The sequence below is a fragment of the Caretta caretta genome, chromosome 3 (genome assembly GCF_965140235.1).
Source record: "Caretta caretta isolate rCarCar2 chromosome 3, rCarCar1.hap1, whole genome shotgun sequence".
Lineage (NCBI taxonomy): Eukaryota > Metazoa > Chordata > Testudines > Cheloniidae > Caretta > Caretta caretta.
In genome coordinates, this window is record NC_134208.1 from 130660808 (window position 1) to 130680613 (window position 19806).

At 42.1% G+C, this 19806-nt stretch overlaps 1 protein-coding gene across 4 annotated transcripts in view; it reads left to right on the plus strand.

Annotated features, from left to right (window-relative positions):
* TBP (TATA-box binding protein) overlaps positions 1-19806 on the plus strand; it is a 30450-nt gene that overhangs the window by 9597 nt on the left and 1047 nt on the right. The window contains exons 1-7 of one of the 4 annotated variants that reach the window (XM_075126894.1): positions 2473-2494; positions 6496-6738; positions 8608-8933; positions 10347-10434; positions 16324-16415; positions 18808-18975; positions 19322-19416. In XM_075126894.1, the coding sequence (XP_074982995.1) occupies positions 6685-6738; positions 8608-8933; positions 10347-10434; positions 16324-16415; positions 18808-18975; positions 19322-19416 (823 nt within the window). In that variant the 5' untranslated portion in view covers positions 2473-2494; positions 6496-6684. Of the gene's footprint in view, positions 1-2472; positions 2495-3699; positions 3789-3819; positions 4155-6495; positions 6739-8607; positions 8934-10346; positions 10435-16323; positions 16416-18807; positions 18976-19321; positions 19417-19806 lie in introns of those variants that run through there. The other 3 variants (XM_048843939.2, XM_048843940.2, XM_048843938.2) reach the window with 3 other exon arrangements.

Genomic DNA, 19806 nt, shown 5'->3' on the forward strand with positions numbered 1-19806 from the left:
CACAATTGTTAACAAAGCAAGATGAATACAACAAAAGGGCGGGGAGTCTCTGGGTGCTGTTTCTATTGTTACAGAGTATTGCTTTGAGGTCCCCCACTCCTCCCCCCAGACGTTCTTGTTAAACCCTGGATTTGTGCTGGAAATGGCCCACTTTGATTATCATACACATTGTAAGGAGAGTGATCACTTTAGATAAGCTATTACCAGCAGGAGAGTGGGGTGGGGGGAGAGAAAACCTTTTGTAGTGGTAAACACCCATTTTTTCATGCTTTGTTTGTATAAAAAAGATCTTCTATACTTTCCATAGTATGCATCCGATGAAGTGAACTGTAGCTCACGAAAGCTTATGCTCAAATAAATTGGTTAGTCTCTAAGGTTCCACAAGTACTCCTTTTCTTTTTGCTTTGAGTCTCTCTCTGTGTGAGTAGTTGTTGTTACAAAGAATTGCTTTGAGAACAGACTCTGTCTTAGAATGTACTAACACAATTAGCAGCTTACAAGTTTCACACAGAGGGAGAGAAACAGTACCAAAAACCAAGAGACCTCTTAATTAGTAATACCCTGGAATTTAAACTGTGGGGTGTTAGGATATAGATATTCAGGCCTGTCGGTAAAGGCCTGTACTCGAAGAATTTAGGTGTATTCTTATTACTTGGCTAGTTATAGAGGTATAAAAGAAAGAATCAAAATCACTGTCTGCCGGTGTAAGGTCCTTCTCTTACTGTGACAGTCTGAGGCCTGTTCTTAGGCTAAGGCCTTTGGCTAAGCAGCAGAGGCAGCCATGAAGTGGGAAGCCAACGGTCACATCCTTACATTCCAAACTAGTCACATTGAAATAAGGTGCTATTGGGCTGTTAGGAATACAATCCTGTCCTGATAGTGCCCATCACCTTCAGAGAAAGGGAAGTGCCTAGAAAATGTAACAGGAAACTTAGTTTGATAGCATCCTGTTTGGCAAGAACTTGCTTATCAATAGCTGGGATGCGAAATCCTCACTTCTGTATTGTTTTGTCATTATAGTTCCCACTTTGCTATTGTTTGTCTATATAATCTCTGTCTGGTTCTGTGATTGTTCCTGTCTGCTGTATAATTAATTTTGCTGGGTGTAAACTAATTAAGGTGGTGGGATATAATTGGTTACATAATCATGTTACAATATGTTAGGATTGGTTAGTTAAATTTCAGGAAAATGATTGGTTAAGGTATAGCTAAGCAGAACTCAAGTTTTACTATATAGTCTGCAGTCAATCAGGAAGTGAGGGGGTGGGGGAGATGGGAACAAGGAATGGGGGTAAGGAAATTGTAATCATGTTTGGCTAAGGGCAGGAATGGGAACAGGGACACAGGTGTAAAGCTCTGTGGTGTCAGAGCTGGGAAGGGGGACACTAAGGAAGAAAACTGGAATCATGCTTGCTGGAAGTTCACCCCAATAAACATTAAATTGTTTGCGAGAAGGACCAGGGAAGTAAGTGCGTGAAGGAATAAGCCCCCTAACATGGGGAATCAAACTCATTTGTGATTTTAATACAGAACTACTTTAATATGATCCAACAGGCCACTATCTCTGGAAACATGTGGTGATCAGGGGAGGTCCCGGACGATTGGAAAAGGCAAATATAGTGCCCATCTATTACAAAGCGAAGAAGGAGAACCCAGGGAACTACAGACTAGTCAGCCTCATCTCAGTCCCTGGAAAAATCATGGAGCAGGTCCTCACGGAAACCATTTTGAAGCTCTTGGAGGAGAGGAAGGTGATCAGGAACAGTCAACATGGATTCACCAAGGGCAAGTCACGCCAGACCAACCAGATTGCCTTCTATGTTGAGATAACTGTGGCTCTGTGGATATGCAGAAAGCAGTGGACGTGATATATCTTGACTTTAGCAAAGCTTTCAATACAGTCTCCCACGGTATTCTTGCCAGCGAGTTAAAAAAGTATGGATTGGACGAATGGACGATAAGGTGGCTAGAAAGCTAGCTAGATTGTCGGGCTCAACGGGTAGTGATCAACAGCTCAATGTCTAGTTGGCAGGCGGTATCAAGCGGAGTACCCCAGGAGTCAGTCCTGGGGCCGCTTTTGTTCAACATCTTTATTAATGATCTGGATGATGGGATGGATTGCACCCTCAGCAAATTTGCAGATGACACTAAGCTGGGGGAGAGGTAGATATGCTGGAGGGCAGGGATAGAGTCCAGAGTGACCTAGACAAATTGGAGGATTGGGCCAAAAGAAATCTGATGAGGTTCAACAAGGACAAGGTGCAGAGTCCTGCACTTAGGACAGAAGAATCCCATGCACTGCTACAAGCTGGGGACTGACTGGCTAAGCAGCAGTTCTGCAGAAAAGGACCTGGGGATTACAGTGGATGAGAAGCTGGATATGAGGCAGCAGTGTGCCCTTGTTGCCAAGAAAGCTAACAGCATATTGGGCTGCATTAGTAGGAGCACTGTCAACAGATGAAGAGAAGTGATTATTCTCCTCCATTTCGCACTGGTGAGGCCACATCTGGAGTATTGCACCCAGTTTTGGGCCGCCCACTACAGAAAGGATGTGGACAAATTGGAGAGAGTCCAGCAGAGGGCAATGAAAATTATCAGGGGTCTGGGGCACATGACTTATGAGGAGAAGCTGAGGGAATTGGGCTTGTTTAGTCTGCAGAAGAGAAGAGTGAGGGGGGATTTGATAGCAGCCTTCAACTACCTGAAGGCGAGTTCCAAAGAGGATGGAGCTCAGCTGTTCACAGTGGTGGCAGATGACAGAACAAGGAGTAATGGTCTCAAGTTGCAGTGGGGGATATAAGGAAACACTGTTTCACTAGAAGGGTGGTGAAGCACTGGAATGGGTTACCTAGGGAGGTGGGGGAATCTCCATCCTTAGGAGTTTTTAAGGCCCGTCTTGACAAAGCCTGGCTGGGATGATTTAGTTGGTGTTGGTCCTGTTTTGAGCAGGGGATTGGACTAGATGACCTCCTGAGGTCTCTTCCAACCCTAATCACCTACGAAAGGACACCATCTTGCATGCTGCCCTGCTGGAGGGCCTGTACAGAGTAGTGTGGCATCAAGGACTGTGATTTTTATTGTTTTTCAAATCCTTTATGGAGCCATTTATAGAGACAAAATAACACTGAAGGAGACTTCTCTTCTACCCCACCCAGGAACCAAATCTACAAAGTTCAGATTCGTATCATTTTGGCTCCCCCTCATAAGATTGCCACCTGTCCAGGTTTTCCCAGGATCGTAGCTGTGCCAGGGGATCTGTAGGGTGCTCAGGACACACTGCCAGCTGTCCAGATTCGTGGGCTAAGGATCATCCCGCATTGCCCCCGTTGTTGGTCCCGCAGAGGTGGCAACTCTGCCCACAGCCGGCTCTGCGGGGCAGTGGGAGCTGGCGGTGAAATGCAATAAGCCAAATACAGACATGGCGGGGGCTGTGACCGCTGGGGGGGCTGCGGCCCGGGGCTGCTCGCAGCGGGTGGTTTTGGGGGTGTGTTTTATTTGCGGGCGCTGGGTTCTCTGGCAGTAAACATCCCCCAGTGGGGGCCCCGCGCTGGGGCGGGCGGGCGGCCGGGGCTCACTCGCCCGCGCGGCGCAGCGGAGGCGGGATCGGGGCCTCTCCCGGGGCTTCGCCCTCGCTCGGGGTGGCCAGCGCGGGAAAGGGCCCGGGCGGCTGCGGGCGGAAGTGACGCGTTATGCGCGCGCCGGAGGAGGGCGCGGGGGCGGGCTGCAGCAGGTGGGGTTCAGCGCCGCCGCTGGGTCTGTGCAGCGCCTGGGGGGAGCTGGAGCGGCAGGTACCGAACCCCCCCCCCGGCCCCGGGCAGAGCCCGCGGGGTCCCGAGGCAGCGGCGGGGCGCGTGTCTCTCCCGGGGCCGGCAGCCGCCGCCGCCTGGTGCGAGGCTCCCCGGTCCCGAACCTGCCCCCATAGCCCCGGCTTCCTCCGGGACGGGACTGGGCAGCGCCCGCCGACCCCGGTCCGACCCCGCGGCCGCTTCTCCCCGCGGCCGCTTCTCCCCGCGGGCTACACCGGCCACGCTTCGCGCGGGGCGGCCCGGGCCCGGGCTCAGGCTCAGTCTCGGCCCCTTCCCGCCGCCCGGGAGCGATCCCGGCCGTGCCGCGCGGAGGCCGCGGTGCCTTTGCCCGAGGCCAGACAGTGAGAGGTGGGTTCCCAGCCCCGAGCTGAGCGCGGCCTTTCTGGGGCTTTCCTCGCACAGGCTTGTCGGGGGGGCGCCGTCTTGTAAAACCTCTTGTGTGCAGAAAAGAGACGCTGCGCTTCTTTCTGTACGTCTGTTATCTAGCCCCTCTGGTGCTCTGGCCTTCCTGGGCCTGTTGGCGTGACTAGGAGGGTTGGAGACAGGATTGGGGGGCACTGATGAGTTCAGTGTCGTCCCGATAAGCCCATCACTGTAGTATGCCGGCAACAGTAATTCGGATTTGGCCCGTGAGACTGACTCCCTTGGTGTGATGTTGGACAAGTCACTAAGCTGCCTTGTCTCTTTCCCCATCTGCAAAATGGGAACAAGGCAGTATTGGCAAATCAGCCCTCACCCAGCCGCCTGAGGAGATTAGTTATTTGTTAGCCAAATAATATATCCTGAGGTGTTTATGATCACCCTCATAGTGAAAGGGAGGGTAAATCAGGTTTCATTACAGTATTTTGGGGTAACATAATTATGTACAATATTAGATTATTATGAAGCTTATTGTTAAGTGCTTTGAAGATGAAACATGCTATGCAATTACTAAGTATTATTACATAGTCAAACCTCCTGTTGAAGTGAGTGGGATATTCTTCCATCAGAAGTATTGGTTCAGGCTATCCATAAGTACACAAGTCCCATTCATGTTTAAAGAGTTCCTCTTGCTATAACTTCATATGCATTATTTTGTGTTAATGCTTAGTACTAAGGGGGGAAGCTCAGTGGCGCTGAAGGCAGGATATCCTCAGAAGTCCCTTGCCTGTGGAATTTGTTCCTTGCACAAATGTAGCTAAACTCAAAACAGGCCTTATTTACGCTGTGTTGCAAGACCTTTGTCTAGTCTTTCTACTAACGGTGGGTTAAGGAATCCCTGGTAAAAATAAGCAGCTGAACAGGTTTTCTTCAAACTTTCAGAACATTTACCTCAGGGCTGGAAGTGAGTCTGAGATTTCAGCCCAACAGGTAATTGTTTTAGGAAGCTGAAAGTTACTAGAAGTGTTTGATAGGGGGGTATTCTATTTTAAGCTTCTAACTGCCCTGTTGTTAGTGCAGCAGTGTAATTCAGGAAAATCAGAAGATTGCTGTGTGCATTAAAAAGATATGCATATATGTCAATTGGAAAACCCCAATTTTTTTCTAACTTTTTTTCTACTCTGTACGGTGCATGTAATTCTTTGGTGAAATGTCTCAGTGCTTCATTTTTTTATCTGGAGTTGGAAAACGAGATTCTTTTTTCTTTCTGATTTTAATAATGTTTTGTTGTTAAATCATTTCCAGCAGCTCAGGCTTCAAGAACAATCCCACAACAACAAATGAATGTACAAGCACAAGGACTAGAAATCTTGGTTTCAAACTAGTGAAGTTACTGTAGATTACCAAAATAATTTAAAAAACATATGGAAGTACTTTGGTGCCATTTCGAAAAAATCAGACCAAATTCTACCCTCGGTTGTACCAGGGCACTGTGACTGAAATCAGTTGAGTCGAACTGGTGCAGTTGAGAATAGAGTTGGGTCTGCTGTGTTTTGGAAGCACTAATCAATATATGATGAGCTATAAATATCAAATTCACTTTATTTAGTATCTTGGTAAAATTTGTGCAACATTTGAGTATCTCGTATTAATTTTAATGCGAAGATGTAATCTTTTAGTGAAATATTAAGACACAATAATTTTAATATTATATGAATGAATCTACAAACATAGATTTCTGCTACATTATGTTTAAAACTTAAGTGAAATATATTACGTGTGTTTTGGTGGCAAAGTTTGAAATCATTATAACTAAAGGCTCAGCCCTGCGAGCACTTAGGGTATGTCTACATTAGAAATGCTACAGTGGCACAGGTGCGCTGCTGTAGCATAGACACTAACTACAGCAATGGAAGGGGGGTTTTTCCATCTCTCGTAAATCCATCTCTCCGAGAGGCAGTAGGTAGGTTGATGGAAGAATCCTCCCACTGACCTACAGCTTTCTACATCAGGGATAGGTGTAGAAAAGGGGAACTGTGTGTCTCAGATGTGAATTTTTCAGACCCCTGAACAATGTAGCTAGGTCAGTCCAACTTTCTACTGTAGACTAGCCCTTAGACATGTGTGTAGTCCCACTGACTCCAATGGGCCTGTTCGTATGTGTAAAGTCACACACCTACATAAGTTCTTGGTGGGAGTGAGGTTTCAAAGGCAGTATAATGTGCACAAAGAAACATATTTAAGGACTGCTATGTTAAATGGCAGCTGGATGTAATCGTACAAGTTTTTTAAACATACGGTTATCAAGAGACTACTTTTTCCCTTTCAGGTTTTGGCTTGTATTTTAGACTTACTACACAGACTTTTCTGGAGCTGATGTTTTCATAACGTTTCAAGAGTGGCTGAGAAACTAATTGCTGGAATGCTTTAGGGGGGAAAAAACCCGTGAGGGTGTGGAATTATTTTTTATTGAATTGGTGGAATTATTTCTATCCCGACCAAAGAAGTAACTGGAATCATGGATCAGAACAACAGCTTACCGCCCTACGCCCAGGGGTTAGCATCCCCTCAGGTAAAAAAACCCCACAAATTATTTCAAATTTACTCATGAGATTAATTTCTTTGTAAAAGAGATTTCAGTTTCTTGCATGTAACCTGTCTTGAGTAACAATATGGATGCTTATGGATAGGAAAGATTGTTTAGAACCTAGCAATATGAACATGCTTATTTGCTAGAGAAGAGTTTAACATTTGTTGCTTCTGGAATTACTTTATAGGATAACTGGTACTAAGATAAAAAGTAGTTAGTTGTAATCTCTGGAGTATTTTCCTCCATTTCATCTTCAAACATGTAGATTACTATTTTTTTTGTTTTAAATTAAACTACAATTTCATTGCAATTGGGTTTTTAACAGTATTCTCATTTTCCAGATGTTAAAGTACAATTGTTCTGCAAATATCAAATTTTCTTGTGTGAATTGCTTATCTAAAACAGAAGAATATTAATAGGGCACTAAAAAAAAATCCAGTTGACAATTAACTAATTAAAAAAAATAAATCCACTTTGTAGTAAAGCCCTCTTTCACATGCACACACACACAAGAAAATTCTTAAGGGTTTTTCTACTTCCCTGTAATGTTTATAAGGATCTCTTCAGTATGGGAGAAACATTCATCCTTGATGTAATTCCATTGACTTTAATGTAAACACGTTATGTAGTGGAAAGGGAGAAACTGATTATTCAGATGCACAGTGTAAGCAAATTAATTAAATAGAAAAATACGTTTTTGTAAACTTAAGGTTTACATGAATGGAGATTTCAGAAATATACAAATATATGGAATTCTCATTCTTTCTCTGTTTACATTTAAGTAAAACGAATGTTAAGTCCATTTTAGTGGTAACATCTGAAATATTTGAATTTCAAAAATTTGAGCCTGGAGTGCCCATCACCCCCAAATATCACTGCCATTGGCACCCCAATTAGTTTCTTTGGTCAGACAACTGAGCATTAAATTGACATGAGCCTGAATTCCCTTTTAATTTCTGGAGGTTCTCTCCTGCTCACGTTTTGAAGCATACCTACAAGGTGATATAAGGAAGCTGCCACTGCTAATGCTGTATCTCTTCTTTTTATAAAAGGACAACTTCAATCTTCTGGGCTTTTAAGTAGGCATTTTCCACAAGCACCAAATTAACTGGGTTTGTTTTTGTTTTTTTTAAGTGAGAGCTGTTAGATATTAGCATATTCATCAGGAAAACAAAGCCCTGGAGTATACACTGAAGAGAATAATGCTTCACTGGCTAGTGGAGAGGAGTACTTGACTGGATAATTTAATGGAGATAAAAATAATTCTAAGTACTGTCCAGTAAAATGAGCTTCTAAGGCCTGGCCTACGCTACAGAATTAGGTTGACACAAGGCAGCTTATGTCGACCTAACTATGCAAGTGTCTACTCTAAAATTTCCACTCCTGCTGACATAACTGCCCTGCTAGGCTGACTTAACTCCACCTCCATGAGAGGCATAGAATTAACGTTGATGTAGTTCGGTCGACGCAGTGTCAGTGTAGATACAGTGTTGCTTACGTTGACTGTTACTGCCCTTCAGAAGCTGTCCCATAATGCCCCACACTGACTGTACAATCAGTACAAGCGCTCCTGGTGAGGATGCTCGCCGCTGACTCCAGGAGTGTGGTGTGTACAAGCAAAAGTGATTTAATTACTGTGGCAACAGTATGCCAGCGTATGTTAGGTCGACATAATTTTGCAGTGTAGACATGCCCTAAGAGTATTAATATCTAACAAATCCCCACTCAGGCTGGACATGTACAAACCACCATTCTTGTTCTTAACCTCATGCAACAAATGTTTGATTTTTCTCATAAAAGTAAATGGACTCGACTGAACTCATGCTTTATTCTTTATACTCTCTTCTTTAGGGTGCCATGACTCCTGGAATTCCAATTTTTAGCCCAATGATGCCCTATGGCACTGGACTGACACCACAGCCTGTCCAAAGCAGCAACAGTCTGTCTATTCTGGAGGAACAGCAGAGGCAGCAGCAGCAAGCAGCACAACAGTCCACATCGCAGCAAGCCACACAGGGAACATCCAGTCAAACGCCACAGCTCTTCCATTCACAGACGCTTACGACAGCTCCTTTACCAGGAACCACGCCACTCTATTCCTCTCCCATGACGCCTATGACCCCGATAACGCCTGCAACACCTGCATCTGAGAGCTCTGGGATTGTGCCACAGCTGCAGTGAGTGTGCTTCATATATTTTTATTATATATTCTCTTCCTCCCATACAATGAGCCTTTTAAAGATTTAGTGACTCTGATGATTTTAAACTTCTGTTAGTGTGGTGGTTCAGTAGTAGAAGTGGGACTTCTGCTGGTCTTTGTTAGCCGTATATCTAATATGCACTGGGTTGGGCCGCTTAATGTCATCCTATGTCTTCATGTGGTAGCTTTATAATGCTGTAACTGTTTTCGGCTATATTCGGTTTCCAAAGTCCCAACAAACCTGGCGTAAAATGTAATCCGAATTGACAATCTAATATTCCAAAATACATATAGCCTTAAATGTATTCTCAGCTGTAACCTATTGAAAGCTTGCATATTGTGTGTTTTTAAAATAACTTCTGTCTCCTGGTTATACTAGTTTGTTAATGAGAGGCTTATTAAAATTGAAAATATATATCTACGGTGGAAAGAGAATTAAAAGGGGGAAAAAACCCTGTTAGTCAACTATAGATGGAATCGTCTCTAATATTTTGTCTTGTTTTCTAGTTGACTACGGAGTATGAATTTATGTTCAGGGAAGAAAAATATAGAATTAGTTCAAGGCATTGGATCTGAAAATCTTTTTCACTGTACTTAGCAATAAAGGGAAAACACTAATTAAACTCTTTTTCTTTTATGGCAACTTATAGAAAAAGTGCCAGTGGGCATTTTGTACTCAACTTTATTTTTGAGTGCAGATGACATTCTAATATGCAAGGGGTCGGCAACCTTTGGCACCTGGACTGTCAGGGTAAAGCCGTTGGCAGGCTAGGCCGGTTTGTTTATCTGGCGCATCCGCAGGCATGGAGCCCCGCAGCTCCCACTGGCCGCGGTTCGCTGTTCCTGGCCAATGGGAGCTGCGGGAAGTGGCATGGGCCAAGGGACGTGCTAACCACTGCTTCCCGCAGCTCCCATTGGCCAGGAACAGCGAACCGCGGCCAGTGGGAGCTGCAGGGCTCCGTGCCTGCAGATGCTCCAGATAAACAAACCGGCCTGACCCGCCAGCAGCTTTACCCTGACGGGCCGGGTGCCAAAGGTTGCCGACCCCTATAATGTGCTGTGATATAAACTCAAATTAGCTCTCTAAATTAACAAAAATCCTTTGTTTTTAACTATTGAGAAAGAAGGGAACCTTGTGATATGTGGGGAAAATTGAGAGAACTTTAATGTAAATCAGTTTGATCGTTGCTACCACCCATGTGCTAAACTAATCCTCGGTGTAACTCCATCACAGTCAATAGTGTTAAACTACAGATGTATCTGACCCAATCAAACCTGCTTGAACAGCAAAATCTCAGTATCTAGTCATGTAACGTTTAAAAAGAGAGAGATCCCAGGAATCCTTCATTAAATCTAGCCTTACCAACTAATCTCTCTAACTTGTCTTCAGGAATATTGTATCCACTGTGAATCTTGGTTGCAAACTTGACCTAAAAACCATTGCGCTTCGAGCCCGAAATGCTGAATACAATCCCAAGGTAAGAGAGATGTATTAGATTTGAATGGGGGACAGACTTTTCACTAGCCATCAATGAAACAAGTCTTAAGCGTAGTCTGTTTTTAAAAATTTTAGAGCTTATAGATAGAGCTATACCAGCAAAATCTACCTATTGTCAATGTTTATATGAGAAAAAAGACCTTATAAAAAGAGATTGTCAGTAGAGCTTATATTGGTTCAGGAAGTGAAATGAGTTGTACTGGAAAAAGCATTTCTTTACTGGTATTTCTGTGTCTACACTGGGGCTTTTGCTGGTGTAGAAAAATCACACCCCTAACCAATGTTGCTAGATTGGCAAAAGCTTCTTCTGTAGACCTGTCTGTAGTAGTTTAAACAGAGAGTCATGTGCTTCCTGCTCTCAGGGGCTCCTACCTCCCACTTCTTTACCATCTCCATCCTCAAGTGTAATTGTAGAGTCAAATTTATTTGTTTCCATTGTGGGTCTGTGTAGTTCAAAGCCAAGAGCCGTGGCTTTTTAGAGCCTCTACGCCAGCGGTTCTCAAATTGTGGGTCATGACCCCATTTTAATGGGGTTGTCAGGGCTGGCTCAGACTTGCTGGGGCCCGGGGCCAAACCCGCACCACCCGGGATGGAAGCTGAAGCCCGAGCGCCACTGCCCAGGGTTGAAGCCAAAGCCTGAGGGTTTCAGCCCTGGGTGGCAGGGCTCAGGTTACAGGCCTCCTGCCTGGGGCTGAAGTGCTTAGGCTTTTCTCCTCCCCTCTCACCCCAAGAGTGGTGGGGCTCGGGCTTCAGTCCCCCCTCCTGGGGTCATGTAATAATTTTTGTTGTCATAAGGGGGTCGCGGTGCAATGAAGTTTGAGAACCCCTGCTCTGCACTATGAATTGACGGTGTTTGAGCACAGTTGTTAACATGGCTGGCAACCAGTCCCTCCCAAGATTCACTTCTCTTTTTGGTTCTATGATATTCAACTGAGATTTGCATTATCGTAGCAGTCAAAGGACCAAATCAGGGCCCCATGGTGCTAGGTGCTATGTGAACCTATAAGAAGACAGGTGTCAGTTTCAGGGCAACTGCACCTGTATTTCCCCCTTCCATGGTCCACCAAGGGCACTGATTTACAGGTTTCCAGTGCCCAGCCATCAGGCCTCCTGGGCAGAGACCCACATCTCAGTGCATTCTGACAAGGGTTTTTAAGGCTGCACAGCTCCCTGATTTACACTGATATCCCCAGCAAGCCAGACTGCCTTTTTGCCATCTCTTTGATCAAGGATGTTTCAGGAAATTGCTGTATCCGTTACAACAGGGTCCCTGCTACGAAGGCCTTGTCCTCACTAGTGTGAGGCAGGGAGAGTGTCTAAAAATGTGTATTAGCTAATACACAAAAATGGCCATACTAGGTCAGACCAATGGTCCATCTAGCGCAGTATTTTGTCTTCCAACAGTGGCCAGTTTCAGATGCTTCAGAGGGAATGAACAGAACAGGGCAATTATCAGGTGATCCATTCTCTGTCATCCAGTCCCAGCTTCTGGCAGTATGGGGTTGTGTCCCTGACCATCTTGACTAAGAGTTATTGATGGAGCTATCCTCATGAACTTGTCTAGTTCTTCTGTGAACCCAGTTATAGTTTTGGCCTTCACAGCATTTCCTAGCAAGAAGTTCTATAGCTTGACTGTGTGTTGTGTGAAGTACTGCCAGATGTTAGTTTTAAACATGGTGCCCCTTAATTTCTTTGAGTGACCCCTTGTTCTTATGTTATGTGAAAGGGTAAATAACACTTCCTTATTCACTGTCTCCCTGCCATTCATGATTTTATAGCCTCTCTCTAAACTGAACAGTCCCAGTCTTCTTAATCTCTCCTCATATGGAAGTTGTTCCTAATAATTTTTCTTCCCTTTTCTGTATCTTTTTTGAGATGGGGCAACCAAAACTGCAACCAAGACTCAGTGTGGGCGTAGCATGGATATATTGATGATATTTTCTATCTTTCCTAATGGTTCCTAACATTGTTAGCTCTTTTAACATGTGTTAACAGGGCAATTAGAATACTAACATGTTAGCTGGTAGAGGTCAATCATAGGTGCTTTCCTATTGTTTACCCTCTATCAAATAACTCAGGTTAAAATACAAATTTCCCTGTTTACACTAGGGAGTTGGTGTGTGTGTATATACACTCCTTCTTTCCTAATGTATGCATATCTGAAGGATATACAGTCTAATTAAAGATGGGATATGTGAGTGATTTTTAACAAACATCAAGAGGGAGGGAGGCAGGCTGATGGGACAAGAGTGACTGTAAAAGACATCTGATGAAGTGAGCTGTAGCTCACGAAAGCTCATGCTCAAATAAATTGGTTAGTCTCTAAGGTGCCACAAGTACTCCTTTTCTTTTTGCGAATACAGACTAACACGGCTGTTCCTCTGAAACCTGTAAAAGACCAGTTTTCAGACTAACAGCCGTGTTAGTCTGTATTCGCAAAAAGAAAAGGAGTACTTGTGGCACCTTAGAGACTAACCAATTTATTTGAGCATGAGCTTTTTACCTGGATTTGTGCTGGAAATGGCCCAACTTGATGATCACTTTAGATAAGCTATTACCAGCAGGACAGTGGGGTGGGAGGAGGTATTGTTTCATGGTCTCTGTGTGTATATAATGTCTGCTGCAGTTTCCACGGTATGCATCCGATGAAGTGAGCTGTAGCTCACGAAAGCTCATACTCAAATAAATTGGTTAGTCTCTAAGGTGCCACAAGTACTCCTTTTCTTTTTGTAAAAGACCAGATTACTCAAGTTATATACACACTTAAGGTTTCTATAATGGTGTGGTGGAAACTCTCTCCCTCCATATTTCAAAATGCTGGACAGCGGGGTTTGCTGTTCCTGGACAATGATCGGGAGTTCCATCTTTCATATCATTACATATCTGTACTTCAGTCCCTCTGCTGGAGAAGAAGCAATGCTTTTTCTGTGCTGCATTGCCACCCCAGAGACTTAGGGATGCGCAGGGGTCAGCCCCTCCCTCAGCATGGAGTCACTTCACCTCTCCTCCAACCTCCATTTTTGGGCCTTCTTACCTCGTAGCGCCAGTGTCTTTCTGAGCTGATAGTTTTGCTGCTTCATCAGAAACCTCTAACCGACAGTACCCTGATTATTTTTTTTGGTCCATTTTGCTCTTGTCCACAAGATTCTAAATATCAGCAGTAAAAATGGATGGCTGTAGTTTACTTTCTCTTTTCTACAGCTTGGGAAGCTCTGAACAGCAAGTAGAGGACCTGGAGCTGTCCTTTAACTGGATCAGGGAAATGTCATTGCTTCAGCTTTTGTACTCCTTTCTTGTTAGGAAGGTTCTTTGCAACTAATTTTTTTTCAAATGAAAGCTTTAATGTTGCAGAATTGATGTCTCTTGCCTTCGGGAAAAGTTCCTACTTAGTAGTGGGGGTGTGGATTTTTTTTTTAAGGCCCTGGACAAGGGAAGTGCTAGTTTAAACTCTAGTCATAGAACAATAAAAGCACATGCTTATGTAAATTTGAGATGGTAGCCATAGTTGTACTATAGCTTATTTCCATAAAGGCAAAACATTAGTTACACAACCACATGTAAGTGGGATGTGACTTCAGCAAGAGTAGTTTGGGGCAACAGCATGATGCTATTGTTGTTTTTAAGGTAGGTAGGCTATGTAAAGTTTGAACTTGGATAATCAAGATGACGGATTTGTTATACACTCTGTTTTGATGATAATTCAATGTTTATCAACCTTTATTGTTTAATCTAAAAACCTTTTAAGGAATTTATAGTATCTCTAGCTTTCAAGCCATTCATCTGCATTTACAAGGAAGTGTAGTGTGGTTGTAGGATAATAGCTCCACATTAGATCGGGTGAATGATGATTTTAAATTGAGTTGGGATATTCGCATGAACAATAGGCCCCAAGGCATGTGACCAAAAAGAATGAGCCTGGGAGAAAGAAGAGTTGTTGTGTTAAATTTGTAGTGATCCTTCAAAATAAGGGTGTTCTCTTATTTAAGGTTTGGGTTGAAGTACTGCATGCATCCGATGAAGTGAGCTGTAGCTCACGAAAGCTCATGCTCAAATAAATTGGTTAGTCTCTAAGGTGCCACAAGTACTCCTTTTCTTTTTGCGAATACAGACTAACACGGCTGTTACTCTGAAACCGGTAATAGAAATAAAACATGGTTAATTGGGTGCCAGGTGCAGGAAATTAACTATATAAGAAACTGCTTCATTTTGCCTTAGCTAAGGTCTGATCATTGGCAGTGACATCACTTGTTTGTTAAAGGGTATAAAAAAGTAAACTCTTAAAGGGGTTCATATGTTAATACCTGCCTGATCAAGTTGGAGCTGACCAATATGGATCTAAGCACCCCTGGGTTTAGTCTGTTTGTAAGTATCTTGATCACATGTTTTGTTACTGCTTGGATGAAGTAAATTGCTTGGTATTTAAGCATGTTTAGAGCAATTTGTATAAATACCATTTGGCCTTTGGATTTAATAAAGGAATTTATGGTTAAATTAGTGTTGTGGTACCCTGCATAAATAAAAATTAAGCAGCAGTGTTGGAAATAATTTTATTAAGGTTTACCACAAGTCATTTTCCACACAAGCATTCCTTTATGAGTCAAAAGGCCACATGGTGCTAGTTACAACCAAAATACAAACATAAGCATATCTACACACCTATATTCTATACCCTACCACGATACAGTTATAAGTATTGTCTAAATATACTCTCAATCGGATCACGCCTGGAAGACCCCTTCCCTTCATGGCATGGTTCCAGAGGGCTAGGGAAAAGCTCTGACAAAACACATAGGAAGCCTTGTTTTTTTTAATACATTATAACTAACAAGTGACATCATTGTTGGTTATTGGGCCTTAGCTGAAGTTAGCTGAAGCAGTTGAGGGCTGCACTTTACTTTATTCAGGGATATTTCCCTTCTCTCACTCACTTCCCATATTTTTTCCAACTACTGGACTAAGCATTTCTAACCAATAATTTACTGCACCTGGTGCCCAGTTAACCATGTTTTCTTTATTTCCCAAATGTTAAATAAGAGAACTCTGGTAATTTGCAAAGGGTCAATACAAGTTTAACATACACAATCCTTCTCATGAGTTCATTCTTTTTGGTCACATGCTTTGGGCCTATTACTCATGCCAATATCCAAACACAATTTAAAACCGTAGTTCACTCAAATGTGGGCTTAAATTTCTACACATAGAGATTACAGCCTGGAACTATGAGTAATGATGCTACTGGTGTGTGTTTGAAGTAATTCAGCTGACTTCCATTGACAAGAATTTGGCTTCTGGTTTCTACCCATAACATAACCAACATTCTGAGGTTGGACAATCCTTCAATTTCCCTGTTTTAGTTTCTCATCAGTAAAATGAAGATCTAAGAGTTTTGTACCTTGCAAGGGTGTTGAGGCTTAAAGGGACAAAATCAAACTTCTGTCTGGAAATTGATTGTCACAAGCAATGTTAATATAACTGAAAGATTGCAGAGAGTCTGTTCCTTTTTTCAAATAATTTGGTGCATTTAACAACACACGATACAGAATAATTTGTTCCCTTTTTATAGTAAGATTTCTTCTTGTCTATATCGGTCTTTCACACAGTAAAAGAAACATTTTAATAAAAGGAAAATGTGATTGTAAAAGCACATTTTTGCAGGGGGAGTCAGGCATAGTATTTAAAGCTACTTTTCATTCATTTTTTAAAATGGTTTAGATCTCAAGTTGACAGCGCTTTCAGAATTAAGAAGGCTGCGTAAGTGGAAAGTATAGTACTAAGTTGGTTAATACTGTTTAAAATTTAGTAATGCATTTATTTGTATAGAATTCTTCTAGCAATAATATCACTAACAGCTTCAAGTTATGCATTTCAGCGTTTTGCTGCTGTCATCATGAGAATAAGAGAACCACGAACTACTGCACTTATATTCAGCTCCGGAAAAATGGTGTGCACAGGGGCAAAAAGGTTTGTGTAACTAACTTGTAACTGCTCATTAATCAGCTTGTAATTCAGGATCAATTGACCATTCCAGTCTACAGTGTTTACTGGCATTGGCTATATCTTGACCTACAAGCAAGCTTGGCAGCCCAGACACTTCTTTCCAAATAACTGATTAAGTTAGAACAGCATTTTTGGTGTATGTGCCATCGTCCAAATGGGGTACAGGCTTTAGAAACTTCTGTGGTTTCACCTATTCTCATTAAAACAAAGCCCTCATTTTAAAAATGGAATGTTACAGGCACAGAATTGTAGGTGTGCACTAATGCCTCTGAGAAATGTCTGAGCGGGTGGAGGAGAGTGATCTGACTTCTCAGTAATTTCCCTCATCCATCCCAAATCATCATGATGACCCCCACAGGTTCCCATGTTCAGAGGCCCCTCCTCCTGGAGCTTGTCAGTGCTTCTGCACTGGCCAAAGGGGATCCTGTAGAGTGAAGCAAGATATACTCACTTCATATGCAATCTGGGCAGAGCATGATACCTGAACAGTGTTCCCAGTGCTACCCTCTGATTTTCCATTAGTATGAATGCATGGCTTAACAAAACACATGATACATTAAATCCAAGCAGTGAAGTTATTACATTTTTCCACCAGCCAATAACTACAACACACAGTGTAATACTGATAGCTATGTGATTTCCTAGAGAGAGTATTGGGGTTCTTCATGGAATAAGAAAGCATTGAAAGTATTTTTATAACTTTCAAATGCCAATGCACATATTGTTGAATATTAAAAATCCATTAAAAGGAAAAGCCTAGTTTAAAGAAAAAGCTGAAGAAAATCCCTAAACTCCTTGACTTTAATGTTTAGCTTTAACAATATGGTTTACCTATGTTGTGTTTTGGTGAATGTCTAGCTAGAGATGTGCAGTGTTGTGATAGCTGTGTCAGTACCAGAATATTAGAGAAACAAGGTGGGTGAGGTAATATCTGTTGTTGGACCAACTTCTGTTTGTGAGGGAGACAAGCTTTCGAGCTTATACAGAGCTCTTCTTATTGGACAAAAGTCCAATTAAAAGATATTAACCTCACCCACCTGGTTTCTCTAGTTACAAACATAACATTTCCCCCTTTTTACTGTAAAAATTAAAGACTGAAGGAATTTAATTGACTAAGCCCAGTCACCATTTGAATAAGGCATATATGTGTTGTCCAACTTTTGTGACAGGCTACCTTTCATTTGAAGAGATCAAGGGGATTACCAAAATGTTTGGGCTTTACTACTAATGACCGAGTGCATCTTTTTAGTTTTAATTTTTTACACAAATTTAGTTTAATTCTAATGAAGCATTTTTTACTATTGACTTTAAATCATGTTTGAAGTCATTTAAATCTTGAATGAAAACAATCCATCCTGTCTGGTTTCTACACTGACTGGTCACTGATTTATGTGATCTTAGGTACTTAACCAGTATGCCTCAGATTCCCCATTTGTAAAATTATATTTGCCTTACAGAGGTGCGAGGAGTTAATGTACTGTGCACTTGATGGTGAAGAGTTATAGTAGGGTTTGTTTATTTGCTTGTATCAGAGATACTCAGACTGAGGCTTGTGAGCTGCAAGAGGCTCTTTAATGTGTCTTCTGTGGCTCTTTGCAGCACATGATATTAAAACAGGGTGTGATTTAATTAACAACCAATCAGGATGCTTTTACTATGTTAACCAATTGTAGTTGATAAAATAAGTCATTTTGCTGTGAGTATATATGTATATAAAAACTAAATATTTCCCTTCATATTGTTTAAATATGACTATATAGTACTATAGTAAATGAATTCACCTACTGTGGCTCTTTTGGGTAATGCTGATTTGGCCCATCAAGCACTGAGGTCTGAGTATCACTGGCTTATATAATGCTCCTCACTGCAGCTGGATGCTTTACAGAGATTTAAAAATAATTAAAATAGACCTAGACCCAGTGGCCAAGAAAGAAGCTTTACTCTGTGAAAAGAAGAGCAGAGAGCAACCATCCAAAAAGGAAGGACAAAATAATCAGACTAACGAATTCAGTTACAACGTTTTACTAGGCCTTGTAGACTAAGGGTGGATAGGGGAGAATAGGACTCTGGTAGCATATTGAGAGGGGGATTTGTAGAGAATGAATACTTCTATTGTTAATTTCATAAACTGTAAGGGCCAAAATGTGAAATAATTATTTTGAGGCTGCTGAAAGGATATTAACAAGATAGAAAGCACTGTTAGTAGTTGCTAACAATGTATACAAGTATTTTGGCATACAGCTTTACACTCCTCATTCCCTTCAGTTTTTCCACATATATATATTTGCTTTTTAAAGTTGGTCACTTCAGTGATACTTACATGAGGGAATACAATGAATGTCTTTTCTCCCTTCAGCGAGGAGCAGTCCAGATTGGCAGCAAGGAAATATGCCAGAGTTGTTCAAAAATTGGGCTTTCCAGCAAAATTCTTGGATTTTAAGATTCAGAATATGGTGGGAAGCTGTGATGTGAAATTTCCTATCAGATTAGAGGGATTGGTACTTACACATCAACAGTTTAGCAGGTAAATAAAAAAGCTTAGTATGATTCATTATTGCTGAACACTTGATCTAGTGATCTCAAAGGGTGTACTGTACTGGTTAGATTGTTCCGTTGCAGATTGGGAGTATCCTACACCTTGATTCCTCTTGTTCCTTTGCCTCTGGTTTTGTCAGCCAGATGCTAATCCTTCCCCACTAAACCTTTGTGGAGCCTTCTCTTCTCCCCCCCACCCCCCCCCCCCCCCCAAAAAAAAGTGAAGGTGGGATAGCTGTTTTCTGTTGCTAAACATGGGGAGAGTGAATCTGATCAGCTAACATCACTTTCAGATTAGTTTGTGCATTTGCTTGACCTTCTCTCTTTCCTTTCAGTTATGAGCCAGAGTTGTTTCCTGGCTTAATCTACCGAATGATCAAGCCAAGAATTGTCCTGCTTATTTTTGTTTCTGGAAAGGTGGTTTTAACTGGTAAGTAACCAAGCCAACACTGATGCTTTTAACAGTCTAGGGTTAGGCTACAAAACCAGGAACATACATCTTTCTTACTCAGAGTGTCTTTAGAATGCTAAACTACACTTTTCAGAATTTAAAACCTTTCCAAATCAGAGGTTTCATTTGTGTATTATTTACTACTCAGTTTGTTGGTGTGGTGGACATGCTGAGAGCAAAAATGGGTTATAGGCTATAGTTATTTTTACACTATGTTCTAAAAGCCATTCTTCTGAATAAAATTATATGAAGTTATAACAAGGAAATGCTTACAGGAAATCTATAAACTACAAGTATTCAACACTCAGGTATAAATACAATTATACTCTATTAGACGTATGAAACTATTCAATCATGATAATAGAAAAC